The following is a 25,053-nucleotide window of genomic DNA, read 5'->3' as shown; positions in this document are numbered from 1 at the left end:
AACAAATCTAATAAAAAATAAATAAATAAACCACAATTTTACAAGGGATTTCAATTACTACTGGATAAGGATTTTACATTAAAAAAAATCAAATCCATATTAAGGCAATGGGACCAATTTTTGAGTTGACAATTTTTCAAAAATACCACAAAAACGAACAAACACCTTAATTTGAAAGTAGGTTATTGCCCAAGCTTGAAAATAATAAAATTCCCTGATAATTCCAGATTTTCCATCACCATGGGAACCCTGCATCCTGTACCTAGTAAAGGTTAAAGCTAGAGTGACATTTATAGCAGGTTATTTTCAGCAACATCATGGAAGGGGAAGCACTAACCATGTCCATCATCTTTAGGCCCTCAAGCAGCTTGCAATTCCTGTTCTTGAGCCTATGAGCCTCATCAATGATCACACAGCGCCACGGCACACTCCGAAGCTCGGGGCAGTCCGTCAGGATCATCTCAAATGTGGTGATGATTGCATGGAATTTGTAGGCTCCCTTTATTACACGACCCTGGAGGAAGACAGCGTTTGGTTACAATGAAGGGCCCTTGAGAACACAACCCCATGTATAGAGTCATGTATAACCTTAAGTTTGTCCTGCAAACATTAGCTTCAATAACTCCAAAGTTATAAAATGCATAACACATGACAAAAGCAGCATTATGTACCTGTGTGTCTCTGTAGTACATCTCGTAAGCCTGAATAGTCTTTCGGCTGGCCTGGCTACCGTGATAGACCACTACGTTTAGCTCAGTCCATGTCCTGAACTCCCTCTCCCAGTTGGGAATGGTGGAAAGAGGTGCAATCACCAGGTATGGGCCGTGGATTCCCTTCAGGTATATCTCATAGAGGAATGTGATGGACTGGATTGTTTTGCCAAGGCCCATTTCATCGGCTAAAATGCAGTTTCGTCTGAGAACAGAAACGAAAAAGTGCAAATTCACTTGTAAGAATATTAATTTTCATACAGAGGCTGCAATTCACGATGTCCTTGCATTTAAATGGTATTAAAAAAAATGCACTTCAGTCTGTGTTTTAGTGAGCAGAGCAGCTGGACGGCTAGGTAATTGTATACATACGTGTTGTACCAGTTGAAGAGCAGCCAGTTGACTCCCTCCAGCTGGTATTCCCTGAGCGCATTGCTGTTTTTATATTCTCTGGAACTCTCGGATTTCTGCCAGTCACTGGCGGGAGGTCGCTCCTGTTTCACATAAAACAATTCCCGTTAGTGGTTTCCGTGCAACCGCAAGAACGTGGCCCTCTCCCCTCACTTGCACAGCACTCCAAAGAGAAAATAAAGAGAGGGCTAGAGAAGTGCCAGCTCTTACCACACGCTTCGGCTCCGGCTCACGCTCCATCACTCTCTCGAACTCCTCAATCTTCCCTTGGTCGATGTCAGCTTTTAACTCCCACGTGCTGTCCTCATAGGGCAAGGAGCACCACTTCACCAGGTACAGAGTTATAGGCTGCAGGAACACACGTCAAAACAACGTTATCCAAAAGAGGGTTCTCAAATTTTTCAACATTTTCTGGGGGTGGTCTGACTGACATCTTCACAGCTGTAAAATATGTACTAAGAGCTTTAAATCAAAGGTAATCCATGTTGTTTTGAGAGACAGATGCTTTGAGAACAACTGAAGTGGATGGATGAGCGAGAGAAAAGTCATACCTCTCCATTTTCATCTGTGCTTTTAGACACATCCAGAACCCTGTCCACCTCCACATAATCTGGGTTGAAGGGCTCATCATCCATCTGTCAATAAGAGTGTGATTGATTGATTGGTTGGTTAGATGGAGCATTGCACAATTGCGGCTTCATTGCTGCTTGAGCCCCAACTACTACGAGCCTCTAAATGAGAACCTACTAGGTAGAATATTTTCAGATCTTTCTGATGTGGGTGTCATAAATTGATCTGGGAAAACCCCAATGGGTTTTGATTGAAAAGCCCTTTCGAATGTAGTGTGGAGTTGCAAACCAGAAATGAAAGTCTTGACATACATTTCAATGCAGCGGCTTGAATTACTTTAACTTGTGAACTGAACCAGGCAGCATGTGCCGAGAGATTGCGTACAACAGAGATAAGAGCCTGAAGCGAGCCATTTTATTGCCTTGGCATGGATGATATTGTTCAAAAGGCCACCATAATACCAGCAAAAAAACATCACTGTTGAGCACACATATTGCCACCATTATCAGTGAAGGCCATAAAATGAGAGGGGAAAAAAACGGAATGGAATATATTTATATATCTATATCTATATATATATCTATATATCTATATATCTATATATATCTATATATCTATAGATATATATATCTATATATCTATATATATCTATATATCTATAGATATATATATATCTATATATATATATATATATATATATATATATATATATATATATATATATATATATATATATATATATATATATAAAAAAAGGACAAAATGGTGGATGACAAGGAAAATGGAGGGCTGATGCGAACCTCAGTTATGAAGTTACTCAGGGCCTGCTTGGCCTTGAACCTCTTGATCTTCTGCTGGATTCTCTTATCCTTCTCCAGCTCTTCGATGTCTGCCCAGCGACAGTGCAGGTAAGAGCTGTAAAAAACAAACAATTAAAAGTCATTTCCTGGGTTACCTCAGCAAAACTATGATCCAGAAATTAGCATGTCGGATAAACAAGACTGAGGATGTTTGTTTGTGTGGGAGCACAATAAGTAATCTTGTTCTTAATTAACAGGTAAATTAAGAGGCCATGATTCATCTGCATAGATTTATGCATTGAGAAAATCTGATGATATACTCCGTTTAGTAGCTTGCAATACTTACTGCAAAAAATTCCATTACTCTTTAAATCTAATAATTCTAGTTTTCTTCATTATATAAATAAGTGAAATCAGATGGTAGGCATGCTATAACAGATACTCACAAGCCTTTGAATTTGACATAAAACTCCTCAACTTCAACCTCTTCACCAGACGTCAACTGTAAAATAAAGAGCAGGAACATTATTCAGTGGGTTTGTAACAAGTTTGGAGTTGTCAAATCACTAGTATGCATAACGTCCAACCATCACAAGTGTAACCCACTTCCTGTGACAAACAACAACCCTTTTAGGCATTGCTCCAAACTGTAATGCCCCGGGACAAAAGTAGTATGACAGAGACTGGGAGTGGATAAAAAATAAAATATAAATAAAATAAAAGAGCAATCCTCCTCCTATTCTCTTTCTCCAGCTAGTAGTACGCCGTGCGGCTGAGTCATGAATCACTTCAGCTCTTCTACCACACACAGCCCCATTCACAGGCAGCTGACCCGGGGCCTGGCTTCCTGCCAAAACCACAGCGCTTCGGCAGACGCCAAACCTACCATTTCCTCGGGCGGGAGCCCATTTGCAGCTGTGCTACTAAGAGCCATGCACGGCGTATTATTTTTGGCCAGGCTTTGTTTTGTGGTGCCGTTTCAAAGGAGTAACATTGCACGCTGCCACTGCCTGCGTCTAAGGGCCTGAGATTAATCACGCTGAGAGACAGTTTATTCTTACATGGCTTCATCTCAAGACCTTGCACCGGCTTTGCTCTGAACCGGCCACGGCCTTCACTGGATTAATACTACTGCTGTCGGGCCGAAGACAATATCAGCCCACTCAGGCATATTGCTGGCAATCACAGGGTCTGGGGCAGGATTTGAGACAGCTGTTAGGTGTAATCTGCCCTGATCCAGTAGACAGCAGTGGTTAAAGCTCATGTGAGAGGCTTTCAACGGCTCAGCTCACCTCTTTCTTTCCCATACGCATCCCCATGATCTTCTCCACCACAGGGCCCTCCGCATCCGGCAGCTCCTACGGCACACGTGGGAATGAAGGACACGGAGTCAGTGTGAGAACATCCATCATGCATAACAAACAGCAGGTAACATCAGCAGTTTTCTAACTCTACTGTGGGGATTGTTAATCAGCCATCAGCATAAACAAAACTTAACAGACGCGCCACACCCAAATGTTCAAGATAATGACCTGCTGCTCGGACGTGGTCGGAGACTTTGGTCCAGGAGAATCATCTCCATCGTCATCAGAAATTCTGAACTCCAGGTCCTCAGTGTAGCGTTTCCTTTTCACCTGCCGACTAGATCGCCTCTTCTGCAGTCAACATACACAAAAAAAGTCACATAATGGCAAAAAATAACTACAACATGTAAAATGTAACTACAACATGATTCAAGTAACTTTCTTTATTAAGCCTCCAGCTACAGAAAATTATATTCCAAGTGTACCACACGTTTTCAACATGTAAATGTTAATATTTGTAGAAAAGATGCATGAACTACAATCTTGTAAAAACTTGTCATATATATTCAGAAATGAGGAAAATTCTTAAAAAAAAAAAAAAAAGTCAAAAGTCAAGGTAACTCAAGCGTAAAATGACTGAAGGTAAAACGAGTAGATTATTATTAACTACAGGCTAAATGTTATTTAAAACAATAAACAGCAGCTTCCTGCCTGTCACTATGACGCAAACATGAAATATCAGACCGTAGTAGTTCTTTACAGGCTTTTTTTATACCATATTAGTCAACCACCAGAAAAGTTTTCTTTGAACAATAATACCGTTATTAGATAAACGCCAAGTAAAATCTTTAGCAATGCTTACCTGAACACCATCATCTTCCTCTTCCTCCGGTGAATGTGGCGGTGTTTTCTCCACATCAGAGGTGACTGAGGGCTCTCTCTTACGCTTTGTGTCTTTCTTGGTGCTGCTACTGGACTCTGAGTCAGACTTTTTAGCACTGTGGGTGAACAGGGAGGTCTGGTTAATGTAACAGGTCACACCAATAAACCACAGATTTGTCTGGTTCATATGTCAAACCATTACACTATAAATAATGGTTTTAGTAAAGAACAAAATAGCAAATAACCAGTCCGAAAATTTCTTCAATGCAGACAAGCTATAATTTATATAAATGCATTAGGGAACTTGTATTTTTTTTTTGCATTTTCTTTAAAAAAGGAAAAAAAAATAGCTTGTTAGCTTTAACAATTCACTTGAAAAAGGTAAACAGCACAATTAAATGCTTTAATAAAAGCCCAACAATCAAACCAAGACGCCATAAAACCAGGTATAAGTTTTACAAGAATTGAAAAACTCATTTTAGGTGTAGTTAAGATGTCATGTGAAAATGGGCAATGTTAATTCCACGTCTGTATTCAAAAAAGAAGATGGCTTTGTACCTTCTCCCAACAGTTCCGTCTCCATACTACCTTATGTTCACATGTACAGAAGAGGAGGAAAATGGATTAAGCTTTAAAGCCCTTCCCCTATTAAGTTCAGTTTCAGACACAAAAATGAGGGAATGAGAGGGAAGACTAGAACTAGTTAACTCCACTTCCAGTTCAGAGTCACGCTCTCTCCCTGCCACAGATTACACAATGCCCTGGAGGCTCTCGCACTCACTCGCTCTGGGGCCCTCCTCTCTTTTCATTCGCACGCCAAGAGCAATCAAATCGCCCTGGTAACCGGCGGTCACGTGACCCGCACCTGTTCCTCTGGCTGGACGCCACTGGCTAAAGCCATCTGCTTGCCTCAGTCAGAGTCTCTCTCTCCAACACTCCTCAAGCACCTGCAGCCACACCGCTCTGTGGCTTTGGGTTTCATACTGTCACTGCTCAGCAAACATGGCCAGAAATAAGGAGAAAAAAAAAGGCACATACAAAAGGAAGAAAGAAAAAAGGAATAGGAGGGGGGAAAAAGCCACGAGGGCAGGAAGAACACTCAGTTTAGGGGGAGGGATGACAGGCTTCCTTTCGATGGCTGACCTTTATAAATCATAAAAGGCAAAGAGCTGCTATAGGATTCAGGACACACTGAAGATACACAGGCCAGCAGGGTGGGACGTGGCACGATTAGACTTTGAGACGAACGGCAGAGAGAGAGAGGGGCTAATTGGCATTAGTAGGGGGAGGACGCAGGCCCCGCTGCAGGTTGTATGAGCCACACCGCTCCAGTGCTGACACTCAGGAGGAGGAGAGAGGGCCAGGGGGTTAATGGGACACCTGCCGTCGCCAGTGAGATGACTCATCTTCAGCTGGACCCCCCCACGGTGCGCAGTCTAACAGCAGCTGCTCACATGTACACACACACTCACACGACTGTTTACCCTCAACAGCTCTTTTGCGGAGTCGCACAAGCACAAACGTAAACACACGTACACAAAACTGCAGAGAACGAACATGCTTCGACAAGTTAAACAAACGAAAACGTGCGTCTGTGTCCTTCAAAGCGAGAAGGCTAATTAGGAACCACCAGACAAAACAAGGTCACTTTAATAATAATAAAAGAGGAGACAGGATCTGAACACCCTCTTAGTCACAGACAGTTATGCTTGTGAGTGGAATCAAAAGAGGCGGTGCAATTAAAATCACGCTAAAACGTGCCTGAATTATGGGTGGGGAAAGCCTAAGAGTGTGGGACTGTGAGGGAGAATGTGTGGAAAGAGGATGTGAGTGGGTGAGTTGAGATATGTCAGAGAAGGAACACAAACTGTGCCGTGGAATGAGAGGAAGGGCTAGAAAGACACGGCAGAAGGGTCGCAAGCATGTGATAATAGGTGGAAAAGGACCGTGTAGGCATGCAAGAGTGAGTGAAAGCTTTAGCAGCCCAGTCGAAGAGAAACACAGGAAGAGTTGGGAGGAAGCAATGGCGTTGCATCTTGCGTACTCAGAGCAGGGTCACCCGTGCTGTGGAGCCATTCAATTACTCGGCATCACTGAGAAGGCAGGTTTATTACATAAACTGAAACCACGCATAGACAAACACGACTCGTGTTTCACTGTTTTTGCACAAAAACAAAGCAAAATACAATGCAGTTCAAAAAGTTTGGGATGTTAATGTAAAGTTTTTTTTTAATAAAGTTTCTTATGCTGCATTTATTTGATCAAAAAAACTAGATGTTCATTTTGGTTATTTTTCCTATTCAACAACCGACGCTCATTAACCGATTATTTACCATTAACTGAAAGGATTCTTTTAAAATAGAATTGTATTACAAAGGATCAGGGTCTTTGACCCGTTAAAAATACTAACATTTGTTTCCCGGGGATTAATTTTACATGCGCAAAAAGTACCAAATAACAGAACATAAGGATTCACATGGTCTACGAAAAAACAGTTTTGGTTCATTTTCGTGCTCTGCGAAGGAAAAAAGACGGCAGAAAGCGGTATCCTGTTTTTTTTTAGGCTTATTTTAAGCACAAAGATTTATTTTTATTGTGAATGTACACAAAGGCAAACTGTTTACAATTCCAGTTATTCCAATTAAAAGGAGAAGTTGCTTCCACTGTTACAAGGAAAAACTCAAGTGATTGGGCTGGCGCTGCATGCACACACACAGTTAAGCTTTGCTACCTTGACAATGCAGCCTGTTCATTATCATAATAAAATACAGTCAGTCAAACATACGAAAAAAACAAAACACACTGCTCCGTTTAAATTTGTAGTAAAATCAGTGCCGTTAAGCGTTACACCATAACGCTGTGATGTTATGCAAAACATATTGGATATTGTAATGTGAGTTAAGTACATTAATAGAAAATATATAATTTGGTATTCAAATATATAATGAATGCGGAAACATTTAAATGTGTGTTGAATGAAAGACCAAATGCTGGTTAAAATATTGCTTTAGCCTAAATTAATTTGGGCTTGGCTTGTCGTTAATATTGCTATAGAAAGGCCTATTTTTAATTCTTGTTCTTTTCTAAATACTGTGAATTTTAATAATTTGTTGTGGAGTGAGGGGAACTAAAATAGCCGAGCTATGTTTACAGTTTTTTATAATGTTTGTAAACATTTCACATTGGCATTAGGCCTATTTCTGAATGAAATAATAAAAATGCAACTTATACACAACTTGTTTTTTTTCTCTCTCCAAATAAAATATTTTATACACGTAGCATATTTTAACCACGCAGCAAGCTTTTTTTAAATATTTTGATAAAATTACTGAAAATAAATAAACTTTAAACCGTTTAACTGATTGTATTAATGTCAAAATTCTTAACGGTCAGTTAACCAGTTAAAATTAACATCCCTACAAAAAAACAGATTTAACAAAATGAAATATTGTGAAATATTATAGCTATTCAAGTTATTTTAATTTAATCTAAAATGCAATTTATTCCTGTGATGACGAAGGTGAATTTTAAACATGATTACTTCAGTCTTAATATGCTGTCAGAAACAGAGTTGTGCTTCTTTTTTTTCTTTTTTTTTATATAATTTTTTTCAGGATTCTTTCAAGTTAAAAATGTATATTTTGTGTTACAATACACACTACTATTCAAAAGTTTTTTCTCTTTTTCATTGAAATGTATGCTTTTATTCAGCTAGGATGTGTTTAATGGATAAAGTGATAGTAAAGACTTATTGCTAGAAAAGACAATATATTTCTATTTTGAACAAATCCGGTTCTTTTCAACTTTTTATTAATAGAATCAAAGAAAAAAAGTATCTGTGTTCCAAAAAAAAAAAAAAAAGGCAGCACAACAGTTTAATAAATCAACAATGATTTCTGACGGATCATGTGACACTGGAGACTGAAGTAATGGGTGATAAATTCAGTGCTGCATCACAGAAATATATTATATTTTATAGAATATTAAAATAGGCAACCAATATTAGAAAATGCAATAATTTTTGATCAAAGAAACAGTGTTTTAGAACGTAGGGGTCTTTCATGTGCATAGCATGAGGGCAGCTCTTTGTTTTAAGCAAGGGACTCTTTGATGGATGGCAATGGGAGTCTTCACATTTGTCTGTCCCCCAGAGGCTGCGCATTCAGCGTTCGGCACACTTCTCGAATCCATTCACTCGCTTACTCTTTTGAGACGGTGGCCTGTCTGATCACCAAAGCAGCGACTCAAGACTTCACAAGAACAGAAAACTCCCAAGCTCAGGTGGGACAGGTTTGCAAGTCTTGGAAGGATAAAATATACAGGGAGGACAAAGTTGGATGCTTGGCCCTTTCCTTCTGTTGTGCCATCCACCTCTCTGCACTTTGTCTTTGAGGTTCAATGTCACACAGAATTAAACTTTATTTTCCACTGGAGCCTGGAGGGAAGACAAGGTGGAGCGTTTGTTTGAGGACAAATAAGCAAGCAGTCTGGCGTAAAGGTGCTGTAGTTAGACTCGTGAGCAAACAGGCATGCTGGTCCCGCAAGCGAAGATCTTTGAGTACACACATTGCAGCACTTCCTATGCAACCACGACTGTTGTGGTTTTCGTATCTGAGTGCACAGGATGTAGCTAAGATAATCTGCGAAAGAGAAAAAGAGACTTCGACATGAGATGGAAATCAAAGGGTCGGCGGAACTGCCCACCCAGGTTGGGTGGTTATGCAGTAAGAAAACAACCCCACTGACTAAAACGGGGGCTTTGCTGTAGTTGCTTGGGAACCTGCCAATAAATTGAAGGTGAGAGGTGTGTATTTGCAATGCAAAACAGTCTTCAGATGGGGGGTGAAGCGCCACATGCAATGCAGTGCTGAGGAGGGATCTTTCTGAAGTGTTTGATGGCTGTGTGTGTGTGTGTGTGTGTGTGTGTATATGGAAAACAAACCTGGGCTCACAGACGCTCAACATTTTACCCTAGGTGCGGCCTGAGAATGACTATTTATAGTTGTGCTTTCTTTGTCAGATAAGAACGCCAACAGATACAAGGCCAAGACTTTTAACGTCCAACCTAGTTTCCTGTACTCCACTTGCATGAAAAGAGCAACTAAACAAGGAAAACGTTAAAAGAGCTGATAAGACAAACAAATGAAGACGGGGGAAGGGAAATGAATGACACTCACATCAAATGTGGGATGTGCTATACGTAGCCCACTTTTGGAGAAATGGGGCCACACAGTTTAAAAACGATCCACAGGGGCACAGCACCACACATCCAGCTCTGTAGCTGATTTGGTCAAATTCAGGCCGGCATGATTAATGAGACAGCATTGTGGACTAACTAGCATTAGGTGCCATTTTGAATTGAGACGTCCCCCCTCCTCTTTTCCTTTTTCAAACACACACACTTTCGTGCCTCCTCCCCCTTCAAATGACCTACTGATCTGGCACTGTGCTGCAGATGCGCTTGCTGTGGCCCAGCCCTTATCCTCTGGATGAAAGGGACGCGATGGTGGAGTGACGGCGCTTCAGATGGGTGGGGCGGGGGTGGGCACTGGAAGAGGAGGTGGTAAAGGGGGAAGGCTGACACATTCCTTAGCCGGATCATGTTACTACCTCCGCTAAAGGAAAAATGGCCATGCAACTATGCTCTGTATTTTCAGGATGGATGCATTCTCTCTTTTCTGAGCGGGATGGGGGTTGAAAGAAAAAAAGAAGGGTGCATCGTTTAAATTATGGTGAACTATATCCAGAAGAGAGATGGTATGATAGTATACGGTATTAAGTAGCGTTAATAAAATATAAACTGACTAATGACTTCTTAACAGAACAAATGATCAGCAAAGATGAGATGCGATTATCTTTTTTAAAGAACTCTATATTAAGTTTAGGCAACTAGTGAAGGTTTTATCATAAAGGTGTCATGTTTGTGGTTTAGCGCTTGCAATAAAAAAAAAAAAACAAACCCTAAAGCAAGCCTTTGACAATATAAAGTTCCATGTTCTCTCAAAAGCGTTATAAAACAGAACACCACCTCTGAACTTACTGAACTCTGATAAAGCACCATCAGCTTGTACCAGACCTAGAAAACAACTCATACTAAACATATTTACAGTTCAATGAACCAGATGATCACATGAGGTTTCGTGACTCCATCCAGTACACGAGTAAGCACCTACAGTAAATATGGAGATTTTCATTGGGAAGCTCGAGTAAATATGGGGAACATTTGGAGCATTTAAACACAAAATGCTGATAAAACTTTAGATATGACTTTTAAAGAGCACAGGAGCCTCAGATTTTACATACCTGGGTTTTTTGGAGCTCTTAGGCTTCGGGGTGGCAGTCTTCACTTTTTTCTCCTTCGGTTCTTTGGGTGTCTTGGGAGTCTTCGGGGTTTTGGGAGTCTTAGGCTCTTTCGGTTCCTTGGGCTCCTTCTCCTTTGGTTTCTTTTTGCTCTTCTTTTCAATGACCGACTGTTCCATGGGTGTCATAAGAGAGTCTCCCTCATTTATCAGAGAAGTCGCCTCTCCTCCAGCCTCACCGCTGATGTTGTTACCCTCCTGGCCTTCGCTCGTCTTGGCTTTCTTCTTTTTCTTCTTTTTTGGCTTGAGCTTGCTCTCCGTCTGCTGTATGTCACAGTTGGCTGGTTGGAGGTTTGGGCCCGAGGCAGGTGTCATCTCCAGGGAAGGGTCTGATGGAGAATGCTGATGATGAGGAGAAAGAGAAAGAGCTGTTATTACCAAAAAGAAGAAATATAACCAAGGCAGGAGACACAACTAGAGGATTTCCTTTTTGCATTTTTGCATATCTCACAGCCATAGAGAAGCTGAACAAAGCTCATTGCATCGCTGCTTCTTTACATTAAATCAACACCAGATACATTTAAGGTGTTTTTTTTTTTTAACCACCCAGAAAAGCTAGGATAAGTTGGGAAAAGTGAATAAACGTCTTGACATTTTCATGGGCTCAAACAGCTGTCCCTGCTGCTGTTAGCCCTTGAGGCATGCCATGTTACTTTAATTTGATTCCCTTTGCTCCCATTAGTGCCAATGTTAGCTCGGCAGTGTTAATGTAGCAACGGTTTTGCCTTTTTTCTTGCAGTTATCTCCGTCCCGCTCTCCATTCATGGCAAAGACAGACTGACAGAAAATATGTTGGCAGCTGTGCTAAGCGTCCAGCTTCCCACAGTCCCTGCAGCAGATGGGACTGAGGCATTATGACACTAATAAATTATATCTATACTCCATAACGTTTTGGACGTCAGCAAATTTAATGCAATATGCTACAGCTTTCGAAGGGCATATACACAAAAAAACTGGCCTGGTGAAAGCAGTTTCCATCCTGGCAAATCAGGAAGAATATTGTGTATTCTTTAGAAGCCATGTGTTGATTCTAGTCTACAGTTTTACTGCATACCATGCACTTCGCTTTTAAAACAAAAGACTTCGTAAACCACATCATTGTGGTGATGAAATGCATATTTCCTGTAAACAACAGCATGAGAAATAAGGGTGCACCCATGCATGCCAAACAGTGGCAAGGTCACAGAAAATACCCAACACCAGTTCAACGGTGATCATTAGAGCAGCTGGAACAGCGTGCGTTCTGCTGCCGCTTTAACGGATAAATGTCACTCCCCTTGCCAAGCCTCCCCGATAATCAATTGCATGAATGACAATAGGCCTACCACACGCCCTCTCTGCATTTCTAATTTGACAGCAGCAGTCCAGAATACAATATGTTCAATATAGGATTTCATCTCTCAGAGGGGGAGACTGACGTGTCAGTTAATCTAGCAGGCAAAGTGCTCACTCGGTGAGCTAAATACTCCCTGAAGGAGCACTGCGCTTCAGCTCAGCACGGCAGGCTTTTTGCAGGGCGAACCTGTGAGTTAACACCCAATTCATCTGATGAAAAGCTGGCTCCCAGACACAGGGCCTAACCCTTGCTAAACTTTATCTTCAAGATTCATTGCTCACTGCTGTTGAACTTCAGTCTGCTTCTGGCTGCTCTGCCTCATCTAAATGAGCTACAAATTTATGGCACTGCAACACTTAGATACTGTGAGCCACTTACTAGCAGCTAACTACTCCAAATAAAACTCCCACGGAATAAAACCGCTCGAGGATGCCAAAGTATAGCAAAGGCTTCCTATCTCTGTGTCACATGAACTTATAAGGCTCTGAGGCTGTACCAACCTTTAAAAATGGACAACGATGGCAATATAAGGCTTATCAAAAAGCCAGACAGGAGTTACTAGAACATTTATGCACTTGCCATTTTACCCATTCTGTGTTGCAACTTCCTTTTACAACATTTGGTTTGCGCAAATTAACAACAGCAAGAGCAAGCATACAATCGTACCCTCCTGACTATATGCTGAATATTTAGGAAGTACTGCTCTGCTTGTGTCTGACCCAGAGACAGCGCGAAACCACTAAGATGGCAGGAAGTTGCTGTCACCAGAGAGTCTCAGGAGCCTGGCACCTTGCATGAAGTGTTAAAACAGGAAATAAAGGAATCATAAACATGGCATGCATGCATTCCCATCCGCACTTCTATTTTAGTTCTTAAAGCCCAGTGTGATGTAAACACTTGCACTTGGTACCAGTTTGAATGGAGCCACAATGAAGAGTCTGTTCTGTGATGAAGCACTGCTCTACTTAAAGGTCACAGTCTCATTTATTTCTCATCAAACATTTCAATATCTCAGGAATGACATGGCTCTGGAGTTTAATAGCACGAGAGGTGAATGCTGTATGTTCTGAGCGGAGAAAATAGGATCTGTTTCTTTGATACGTTTGAGTACAAGAAAGTGACCAGCACATGACTAACTTAATGCCAATTTATGTACCTGCTCGAATATATATTTTTGAAAACCATTGCAGGTTTTAGAAATTAGATCCTGATATCAATGAATGTTGTCTCAGCTGTTCTAAAAAGTAGAGTTAAACGGATAGTTTATCCAAAAATCTAAATTGTCATAACTCACCCTTATATATCGTTCCAAACCAGAGACCTCCGTTTAACTTCGGAACACAGTTTAAGATATTTTAGATTTAGTCCGAGAGCTCTCAGTACCTCCATTGAAGCGGTGTATACGGTCCATGTCCAGAAAGGCAAGAAAAACATCAAAGTAGTCCACGTGACATCAGAGGGTTAGTTAGAATTTGTTGAAGCATCGAAAATAAATTTTTGTCCAAAAATAACAAAAACTACGACTTTATTCAGCATTGTCTTCTCTTCAGTGTCTGTTGTGAGAGAGTTCAAAACAAAGCAGTTTGTGATATCCGGTTCGCTAACGAATCATTCGATGAAACCGGATCTTTTTGAACCAGTTCACCAAATCGAACAATCATTTTAAACTGTTCGCTTCTCCAATACGCATTAATCCACAAATGACTTCAACTGTTAACTTTTTTTAATGTGGTTGACATTCCCTCTGAGTTAAAACAAACCAATATCCCGGAGTAATTCATTTACTCGAACAGTACACTGACTGAATTGCTGTGAAGAGAGAACTGAAGATGAACACAGAGCTGAGCCAGATGACGAACAATAGACTGACTCATTCACGAGTCAAGAACCGGTTGCATTGGTTTTCGGATCTACAGTAGTTCTTTCGGACAGTTTGATTCAATAATCCGGTTGAAGAAAACAGTTTACCGGTTCTTTTGCGCTCTACATAATGGTGTCATTGGTGGTGATTGCCCTTGATTCAAGCCTTCGGTTTACCCGCGCTCATAACATTAGCACAGAATCAGTTCAGAATCAATCACAACAGACACGGAACAGAAGATAATGCTGAATAAAGTCATAGTTTTTTCTATTTTTGGACCAAAATGTATTTTCGATGCTTCAAAAAATTCTAACTGACCCTCTGATGTCACATGGACTACTTTGATGATGTTTTTCTAACCTTTCTGGACATGGACAGTAGACCGTACACACAGCTTCAATGGAGGGACTGAGAGCTCTCCGACTAAATTAAAATATCTTGAACTGTGTTTGAAGATAAATGGAGGTCTCACGGATTTGGAACGACATGAGGGTGAGTTATTAATGACAATTTACATTTTTGGGTGAACTAACCCTTTAAAGTCAAGATCAGTGTTGGGGGGTAACTTCTTACATGTAACGGAATTTTACAATTTAATTACAAAAATAAATGTAACTAATCAGTTACAATTACAGTGAAAAAGTGTAATTAGTTACATATAAAAGTGTTAAAGGTTACAATGGTGACAACAATTGAATGTGTTCACAAAAATAGATTTGACTGATTTCTTTTGAATGCTCTATAAAAAAAAAAAAAAGGATTTTAAGGTTAACCCTGCCAGCTTTAAATGATTAACAATCTAGAAAGAGAAGCAAAAATTTTAATTCCGAAATGTAATCAAAAAGTAAATCAAATGCAATCAGTTACATCTCTTTAAAATAATTTCAATAGTTACACTACTTTTTACATTTTAAATAGGGTATATTGTAATCTGTCACCAATTACATTTCCAAAGCAACCTTCCCAACACTGGTCATGATGTAAAGGAAGCACTGACTAATCTTTTTTTTAATAATGTGAAATACATCAGAGTGAAAAATTTAGGGCTGGAAACTTAGTTTTAAGTGGTTGTTGATTGTAGTTGCTGGTTTAATGGTTGTTGATTGGATGGAAACAGATCTGATATTGAGCTTACAGTCAATTGTAAGACGTTGTCAGTGTTAAACAGACCAAATTATTTGAGACATCTAGTATAAATCACCAGAAAAGTGTTTCATTGCAACATCAGTTATGAATTGTTCACAATAAGCTCATGCATTTAGAAAATAGGGTGTATTTTTATTCACGCCATAGCAGAAAGAAAATGTTAGGATTAAATGTCTTTAGGCAAGTCATGATTGGGACAAAAAACTAGATGGTTTATTAGCTACAGTGAAAGCGGTACTTAACTGCATGCGCTTCATCTAGGTCACAAGTGAGGTGGATGAATTAATACAGACTGATCTTAAATGTCAACCACAAAACTTTAATATCATCACACAATCAGCCAGACACCACCACTGACATCGAGCCATGGATGTCAACGCTGGTATGAGTGAGATAAAGAGAGATACAAAAATGCTATGTGCAGGATGTGCATGCTGGCATAACAGCAGCCATTGTGTGTGAATGGGTCACCAGAGAAAGAGGCTTTCAGAGCAAAACAAGCTAATGGCATCAGAAGCAAGTGACACACGCAGCTATTGAGAGCTGCTAAACTCCCTTCCCCACTGGCTCCCTCCTCCACCCTCCCAACAGGACGCATCCTGCTGTATGCCATTAACTCACGCATGAGTCCTCCGAGACAGGCAAAGCAAACAGAAAGAGCAGAGCGAGAGAGAGAGAGACAGAAATAATGCAGACAGAGAGCGAGCAAGAGCGAGAGGGTAACGGAAGGAGTGCAGACGGGGGAGGAGAGTGATGCTTACTGCGAGCAGGAAGGGAGCATTTCCCCTTCAGAATGGGAAGGGGGGAGGGGTGGGGGTTAGGAGATTAGCACTGTGGCGCCTGTGTCTTGGGGAGGGCCAGGATATGCAGCGAGGATGAAACAAACAGCTGTAAAAATCCATTTCCACACTTGTGGGGCACAGGCGGCACCATTGCCACTAAGAAAAACCCTCAAACGGGCCTTCTGCAACCCACTAAACAAAACAGACTTTCCAAAAGACTTTTAAATGGCAATGAAGGCATGCTTCATTTGCACAACTCACCTGCATGTGAGGCACTTTCTGCATGGGTGGAGGCGACTGGTGAGGAGGTGCCCATGCCTGCTGAGACGGAGGGGAGCTCTGGTGGTGTGCAGCCAGGTGTGTCTGTGACAGGGGAACAGAGGGAGGGGTGTGCACCTGTTGCAGCTGGAAAGGCAATGGGGGTGTCTGCAGCTGCTGGCGCTGCGCTTGTTGGGCAAGCAGCCTCTGGTCCTGGGGCTCTGTGTGGTTTGCACCCGGTCCTGCTGGAGGTCTTCCTTGAGCGCCCGTGGCCCTGTTATTGGGTGACAAAGCAGCATACATCTGGGTTGGTGGAGGATGTGGGAGTGAGGGATGCGACGGCAGCTGTTGGTTGGGATGCTGCTGAGCTGCATTCATTGGGCAGGCTCCTCTCTGTGCGTGAGCCATTGGGCCTTGAGACTGATGTGGCACGGCAGGGAATACGCCCACATCGGTTACCAAACCCGCACTGGGTGGGCGGCCCTGCTGTGGAGGTGGCGTGCCTGCAGGGGTAGCCAGGTTCCTCATGGGTGACATGGAAGGAGGAGAGTTGTATGATCCCTGAGGTGGAGGCGGTAGATGCTGTTGCTGCAGCTTTTGCTGGGCTGCACCCTGGTTCTGAGCTGGATGCATAGGCTGGGTGTTGATTTGGTTCACATGAATGGGCTGCTGGTGCATTGGTCCCTGTTGAGCCCCAGGTGATGGGTAGCGCTGGGGCCCCATTGGGGCAGGGTAGCGCTGCACCTGGGTCACGGGAATATTAGGGTTGCTGTTGCTGCTGGTGGTAAGGCTCAAGTTGGGACTCATCCCTGAAGTGTTGGCTAATCCCTGATTAAGGTTGCCGTACGAAGGATAGGGAGGGTACTGCCCTGAGCTGTTTACGGTGTTGGAAGGGACTTGCTGGTTGTGCATGTTATATCCCATGTTTTGGTGGGGTCTTCCGCCCATTACCTGCTGCTGCGGCTGTTGTTGTTGTTGCTGCTGCCTTGAGGGGCTTTGTGGGAACTGGGGGTTGTGGCTGGCGACAGACTCAGGATGAACCGGACCCTGGCCAGGCCTGTGGAGAAATTGTTGATTGGGTTGCTGATGCTGCTGAGGCGGCTGTCCTGGGTGACGCATGGGGGGTCCCGACAAGCCAGGATTCTGAGACATCCCCACGTGACCCATGAAATGATTGGCTTCTTGAGGGAGGCCTTGGGGAAAGTGGTTCATTCTGGGAGGTGTTTGCGTCTGGTTGTGGCCGTGCATGGCATAGTCACCATGGCCAATAAAAGGGCCCATTTGGTGGGCATGTCCCTGTGGTCCGGCAGGGCCATGCTGATGAGACGAGACTTGTGGAGTTTGCTGCTGGAAAGCGGGTCTAGCTTGATCAGGCACCTGCATCGCTTGAGTGCCCCACGCATTTCCCCCATCTGAGAATGACTGGCTCCGTCCTTCTCCTTGTGCTCCCGGGTAGACATGATGCCCAGCAGAACCTCCCGCACCTGGCGGAGCACCGTGATAGAGGGAATGAGGGGAGGTCATGCCGTTTACTGGTCCATTCCCCATCATCCGGCCCCCCTGTTGGTCCATTGGATGCATCTTGGGCTGCTCATACTGATTGAAGTGGTCAAAATGGTGGCCATGTTTGGCCTGTCCAGGTACAGCAGGTGCAGAGAGTTGAAGAGAAGAGGGGAGCTGCCCGTAGCCTTGGAGCATCTGTTGACTCATTGGATTTGCCTGACCTTGGGGGTAGCCACAGTCCCCCAGGCCCTCCAACTCATCAGAGAACAGATTCCCATCGTCTCCGAAGAGGCTCATCATGCCTGGGTCAGCCATGGCTGCAGTGCTCCTGCTGTGCAGCCGAGCTTCAGAAGCAGGACAGGGAATGTGTGCTCACACAGAGGTGGATGTCCTCAAAGCCGCTAATCCGCTAACTAATCTGCAGCATGTCACTCCATATTTCCTTAATTCTCTCAGAGAACGCAGCGTCAGGCAAAGTCAGGTTACAGGACCTGGAGAGGAAGAGCAAGAGAGAGGGAGTATTAACACATATAGCTCTAGGTGAAAGCAAGCCCATTTTGTTCACTTTAACCATTCTTTAAGAAATTTTCAGCCAGTGAGTCACAGCTGTTGAGAGATACAAGAGCAGCTGAAGGGTGGTGAGATTTTTTTTTTTGCAGTTAAATCAGTTGTAACTGACTCTTTGCCAACCTTTGATCCCAGCCCCCATCCTCTGTTCCTTCTGCTTTCAAACAAAAGAGCCAACACACACAGACAGCAAGCCTAAATTCATTCATTCTTTACAATTCGTTGATGGTGGGGAAAGAACAAAGGATTTTAGAGTGAGACAGCAGCAGAAGCAGTGGTAGTTAAACAACAGCAGCTGCCAGACCGAGCAGGCAGATGTAGAAACACAAGCAGGCGGCCCACCTGCTGAATCCAAGTCTTAAAACCAGCCCTGTTGCCGCCTGCATTTGTACATTTCTGAAGCATTTAAGGAGTATGAGCAAGGTGTAAATTCATACACACTTTGCATATCTAACCAGCTTGTCCCAAGTGCGAGGTAATCAGATGAGCAGGGGGAATTATGTAGATGTGAGATAAACCAGGCAAGGGTGGGGGAAAATGCGGCCTGCTAAGATGTCCTACTCAACCACAACTACCTCCATGTGCGTATATGAGTTAGTGAGTGAATATGCGCATGTAGGGGGTGTTACGCATATATGAGCGGGGAGTGGGTGAGGAATGCGTCGCCTCAACTTCAGCTACCCCACAGAAAAAATTTTCCACCCCCCGTCTCAAGCTCCTCAATCCAGTTCCTCCTTCACCCAACCCCCAATTTTCCCCTCTCTCTAAACCTCTCCACATGGCTGCTAAAACTACCCTGGTGAAAATCTATACTGACCAGCCTAATCTAAGGATCAAAGAGCCACATTAAAAAACAAGCTTCATCATATTGCCTCTTAGGCATCCTTAAAATAAAAATAAAAACCTGTGTCACAAAAGTTCTGAGGACATGAAACTTCACAGTTCATTGCTATACAGCACTTTGACAACAAATAAGTGTCCAAAAAAAAAAAAAAAAACTTTCTGGCCGTAAATTAGGGATTCAAGAGAGTACAACTAAACTTCACAATGAGCTAGTGGTCATGCAGCATGGCAGGAGTCAAGACTTCCTGTAAGGCAATACTGTAGTATACAAGTCACACAAAGCAAATAAATGTTACCGACTTACACAACCAAACCCTTACACCAGAACAAATATTCATTCCAGTGATAAGGAAAAAGACCATCAGTTTAAAAAAAAAAAAAAAGCAAGGCATCTCATTGAGGTGGTCTTAACTGAACTATCCCTTTTTTGTCCCAAAGCCCGAAAGGTGGTGACACAGGCCATTACAACCACAGCTAATCTTAAAGGGATACTCCACTCCAAAATGAAAATTTTGTAATTAATCACTTACCTCCATGTCGTTCCAAACCCATATAAGTTACTTTTGCCTTCGGAACACAATTTAAGATATTTTGGATGAAAACCTGGAGGTTTGTGACTGTCCAATTGACTGCCTAGTAAATTACACTGTCAAGAACCAGAAAAGTATGAAAGACATTGTCAGAATAGTTAATCAGCCATCAGTGACTCAACTGGAACGTTATGAAGTGACGAGAATACTTTGTACACGAACAAAACAAAAATGACTTCAACAATTTGTCTCCTCTGTGTCTCTCCGCATCACTGTAGCACCATTTTGGAGAATATCCACTGAACACAAGGATACATTTTCAATGTTTATGCTTCGATTTGAAAGAAAACAGCGAATCCGTGCAGCACAGCTGACACAGAAGAGCGTACGCTGCATGTCTTCAGTCTGTTCTGATGTGACCCATGCTACCCATCAGTCAATGGGACAGACGCAAGCCTCACGGTTTTCATCAAAAATGTTCTGCAGACAAACTAAGCTTTATGGGTAATTAATTCTTGAAAAAATATTCCTCTTGGTGTTGAGAAACATTTTAGTAGGAGGAGTGATCATAAGGAGAAAAGATGTCTGCCTGTGAATGACAGCGCCACAGCTTTAATCTCCTCGCAGCTCTAGTTAAGAGCAGGAAGAAGAGTCTAAACACCACAGCCATAAATCAGTCCTCATTCACGAGAGTACTAGGCTACTCTTTCTGCATCTGCGGGGGAGGGTGGGAGATTCTACAGAGCCATGCCAAAAGCCGCAAATTTGAATCCCTATGATCAGATTTGGTGTCTAAGCCGGCAGGCTGACCGTTCACCCAATTCTCTTCGGAGAGTGACAGATGTGGCTGAGTGCCAAAACTGCTCCTTCTGGAGCACCACACCCTTCAGAATGAGCACAAGCCATAGAGCAAGAGCATTTTGACGCACACAGTTACTCACAGCGTAACCGCAGCAAGTTAGTGGCCAGACTTGCCCCTGACCAGACGGCAGAACAAGAGGTGAAGATGCAGCCAATTACAACCACAAGCACACATAACATCAGTAAAATAACCTGGTCACGTCAAAAACACATTTAAGTTATTGTACACTATTTGAATCCTCTAAGATAAGACTAATGGAAATGGTTTAACTAGTAAAGGAGAAAAAAAAATGCTGCTGAGGATTAAAACATAAGTACAATTATAGTGCTGGATTTATAAAAGTTGTTTAGATTGTTCTGTTCCTGAAAAGAAACAAGAAGCCTAGGAAAATAATTTTTTTTACAGAACAAGTTCTAGAAAAAGACAAGATCACCATCTATGAAATAGTAAATTACATTTTGATCCCTTGCAGGGATGTCAAACTCCCCTGCAGAGTTTAGTTTCCAACCATAATCAAACACTTGATTCAGCTAATCAAGGGCTTCAGGACTACTAGAAATTTCCAAGCAGGTGTGAGTTGGAGCTAGTTGGAGCTAAACTGTAGAGAGCTGAGGCCCTCCAGAAATGGAGTTTGACATGACTTCTTTAGAGGAAGCAGAGGCACTCTGGTTTGTTTGCACCAATCAATTCTGTAAGAAAAGCAATTTTGGCTTTTAAAAACCATGCACTGCCATATTAAAGCTGTGATAAATGAGGAATAACACCATAGTAGAGTCGTAATCTGTCTTTAAATCTTGAAATTCTGAGTTACGATGTACGATTTTAAAACAATGTACTGGGTAACAAATACTCTGGCAACATTACAACATCCCCCTGTGATTTCAGTGATTCATAGCCTAAGATATATAGGGTAAAAAGCCTAGAGCATGTGAAAAGTGTGGTTTACTGTGCAACAACTGTGCTGCATAATAAATCTCAATAAAGGTCCAATCAGGGTCAAGTTATTGCCACAATTCCCAACCCCTCATTGAGAATAACTCATGCTGGCAAATCATAACTGGAGTATTCTAAGAGCCACCGTGCTGATCATGTGATCTGGTCAGTTCGGACTTCTCAGTCCATTTCTATGACAATGAGCACGTTTACTTAAGCAGTTACAAAGTATGGCAGCCTTTTGCTTTTAAGCTAGTGTTCATCTTCATATATACACAAGACATGAAGGACAAAATCAAATATAAAATTTAGAATTTATATAATTAACTGTAGTCTAATAAATGTGCATGGATAATGGACAAAGTTTAGTCAAAAAGCTACAACAGCATTAACTTGGTTTGTTAGAAGGGTTGTGTGATAGGACTGTTTTTATAAAAATGTCTCAATCTTCTTTTGAAGAACTATCGTAGTATTGTGCTACAGAGCACATTCTATCAGCTGTAGTTCTGGCGCTGCCGTATCAATATAGAACAATTTCACTGTTTGCAAACAGTGAATAACAGTTAACGTAGCAGTCTATTCAAATCATGGAATAAAAAAATTATTATTATGGGTTTATATAAAACTCATAATTCTTTTTAGTTTATAACCTCACACTTCTGGCTTTTTTCCCCTCAGATTTGACAAATTCGCAATTGAGTTGAATCAAGTCTGAACTAGGGGATATGAACTAGAAAAAAAAATTTAAATTGTGAGAAAAGGTAAAATGTTATAGGTTTAAACAGTATTTCATGCATGTATTTTTAACTGTAGGGCTAATACAATGTCCCCTATATAAATATTATATAGACCTATTGTTTAAATCAAATATATGCTTTAAAAGTAGTGTAATCATAGCAGGTTTCATCCATAGTTTGTCCATTTAACCATCTGCGCTTAGTTTCAAATGGCATCTTTGATGACAATATTATATAAAAATTATTTGCATTCCGATTCTGACATCCAAAAGGCACAATAATTTTTTTTCTCTTATTCCATAAAATCTACCTTTTTCCCTACACTTGTTTTTCTGCCACCACAATGCACATGCAGCTGCAAGTGACGTAACTGGTGACTTCTACTGCAAATTGGTCTATACTATACATTCTCATCAAATGTTAACTCGATGGTAGAGTTACTCTCACAGGACACTGAACTTATTCGCAATAACAAAAGTGTATTATTTGCATGTGCATCAAAGCCTTGTCGGTGTTCTGACGATTTGTTCTTCCCTGTCAGATTTTGCTACCTCCCATTTAAACAGATGGTAGCAGAATTTGAAAGAATAAAGTGCTACCCATCAGATTTTGCTTCCAGCCTGATATTAATGTGGTGTGAAGCTTTATTAACATGTACACCTACCCCAAACCTAAACCTACCCTTACAGTATTAAAAATAGTGGTCCACCGATATTGTTTTTTTTTTTTTGATAGCCGATACCGATATCTTTGAAAGCAGGGGGCTGATAGCCGATATAAAGCTGATATAATATTACTTTTACTATTAATGATAGTAATAATAATAATAATAATAATATTTAAAGGGATGCTATTATGCTTTGTCACTTTTTCGACTTTAGATAGTCTGTAATGTTGCTGTTTGAGCATAAAGTTCTGCGAAGTTACAAAGCTCAAAGTCCAATTCAAAAGGAGATTTTCTATTTAACAAATTACTTTTCAAATTTCAAAAGCTTTGAATTCATAAAATAAACATGAGCACTGCACATAAAAAAAATAAAAATAAAAAAACCGGTGTATTATTATATATATATATATATATATATATATATATATATATATATATATATATATATTAATATTTATCATTAACGCGCCTTAAATAGCGCGTTAACGACATTAGTTGTTTGTTGTTAATTACGTCAAATTTAACGCATTTCACGCATGCGCGGTGTGACAAATTATTCAGGTCAGGAAAGTCTCGTCGGTTTTACCCATAGAGTGTAAAAAAATATGGACGTAGTGTCCGTGACGTCACCCATAGACTCCTCAATAGCGGTTTTGAAGCCTAAAGTGTGCAGAGCGGGCCGTCGCCATCTTGGAAGCGCGTCACCGCGCGACTCACCCAGATAATCAGAAATGGGCAAAAAGGCGGGAGCTGATTGCTGAAGCCACGCCCACCTAGCGCAACTGCATTATCAGCAGCGGCAATCCACCTGTCACTCAAATGGTCATGCCCTTAATTATGCAGAACTTTAAGGCTAAATATAATTTAAACGGATGAGTTTAAAATTCACCCCCCTCACAGTTGTCATGAAGGACAAAATTAGCAATATAGACCAAAATAATTTTTTGAACCAGGCTGTAAACATGTTTTATTCTGCTGTAAAGTTGGACATTTTAACATGGGGAGTCTATGGGACTGACTCGCTTTTGCAGCCAGCCTCAAGTGGCCAGTCGATGAATTGCAGTTTAAGTCACTTCCTTATTGGCCTCACGAGAGAGAGCAGGAGGTTGCCACTCGGTTTTACCCCAGTTACTCTCAAATACATTCATGCCAAGCTCGATAAACAGAGACGACTTTGGTGGTTGATACGCTGGAGCTTCTTCCTGTTATAGCGTCCTGTGTTTCACACTGCGCAACGGCTACATGCAATGCAGCGAAAATTACAGCTGTTTGGAAAAGCATATGCATTTTTACTTGGTTTTACTGGCACTTGAAGCCTTCAGAAAGTGTAAATATCGATCCTAAAGTATTGTGGCAGAGCAAATCATCACCTTCCAAAAACAAGAGTGCCCAGAGTGCTGCTTATGTGATGGTGGCGCATGTTTGTGTTTCTGAGTTCATTCTTTCGAATTTCTCTATGCATAATTTCATAGATATGAGGCTATATTTAACCACTGGTTCACCTAAAACTCTTATACTATCTGTAGTTAAATGGCATGGTTTGATATAGTGCTCAGGTAAATTTGATCTAAGTAAGTGTTAAACTTTTGAAATTCAGAAAAAAAAGAACCATATATTGATGAATCAATACATGAAAATTATGTATCTGTGTCCTGTTATTTATCTTTTGGTATGCATTTCAGAAAAAAAAAGGACTCTGGTATAATTGCAAATAGTGATTAATCCTGATTAATCCACTGAAAATTCTGATTAATTTGATTAAACATTTTAATCATTTGACAGCCCTAATATATCTCGATGACCTCGCCGCAAAAAATACGTAGACGCAAAATATGCGCATCGATTCGTCGACCTGTTTTTATTCCTCAAAAAATAGTTTGCAAAACGTTTACCTTATGTGTGCTGAATATACGCGATGGCCAGATCAACATTCTGTCCAACGTTATATAATCAATCCAGGGGTTTTTCTGCATTGATCTTTTTTTTTCTGGC

At 41.4% G+C, this 25,053-nt stretch overlaps 1 protein-coding gene across 1 annotated transcript in view; it reads right to left on the bottom strand.

The window, feature by feature from the left end:
• LOC113045845 (chromodomain-helicase-DNA-binding protein 7-like) overlaps positions 1-25,053 on the bottom strand; it is a 53,444-nt gene that overhangs the window by 15,684 nt on the left and 12,707 nt on the right. The window contains exons 2-13 of the mRNA XM_026206541.1: positions 16,423-18,413; positions 10,981-11,378; positions 4,658-4,793; positions 4,024-4,146; positions 3,784-3,849; positions 2,938-2,993; positions 2,492-2,606; positions 1,673-1,756; positions 1,332-1,469; positions 1,083-1,204; positions 672-915; positions 338-514 (exon numbers count right to left, since the gene is read on the bottom strand). Of these exons, the coding sequence (XP_026062326.1) occupies positions 338-514; positions 672-915; positions 1,083-1,204; positions 1,332-1,469; positions 1,673-1,756; positions 2,492-2,606; positions 2,938-2,993; positions 3,784-3,849; positions 4,024-4,146; positions 4,658-4,793; positions 10,981-11,378; positions 16,423-18,237 (3,474 nt within the window). The 5' untranslated portion in view covers positions 18,238-18,413. The remainder of the gene's footprint in view (positions 1-337; positions 515-671; positions 916-1,082; positions 1,205-1,331; positions 1,470-1,672; positions 1,757-2,491; positions 2,607-2,937; positions 2,994-3,783; positions 3,850-4,023; positions 4,147-4,657; positions 4,794-10,980; positions 11,379-16,422; positions 18,414-25,053) is intronic.

The sequence above is a fragment of the Carassius auratus genome, chromosome 27 (genome assembly GCF_003368295.1).
Source record: "Carassius auratus strain Wakin chromosome 27, ASM336829v1, whole genome shotgun sequence".
Lineage (NCBI taxonomy): Eukaryota > Metazoa > Chordata > Actinopteri > Cypriniformes > Cyprinidae > Carassius > Carassius auratus.
The sequence above is the reverse complement of the archived record's forward strand: the minus strand, read 5'-3'. Positions and strand labels throughout refer to the sequence as shown.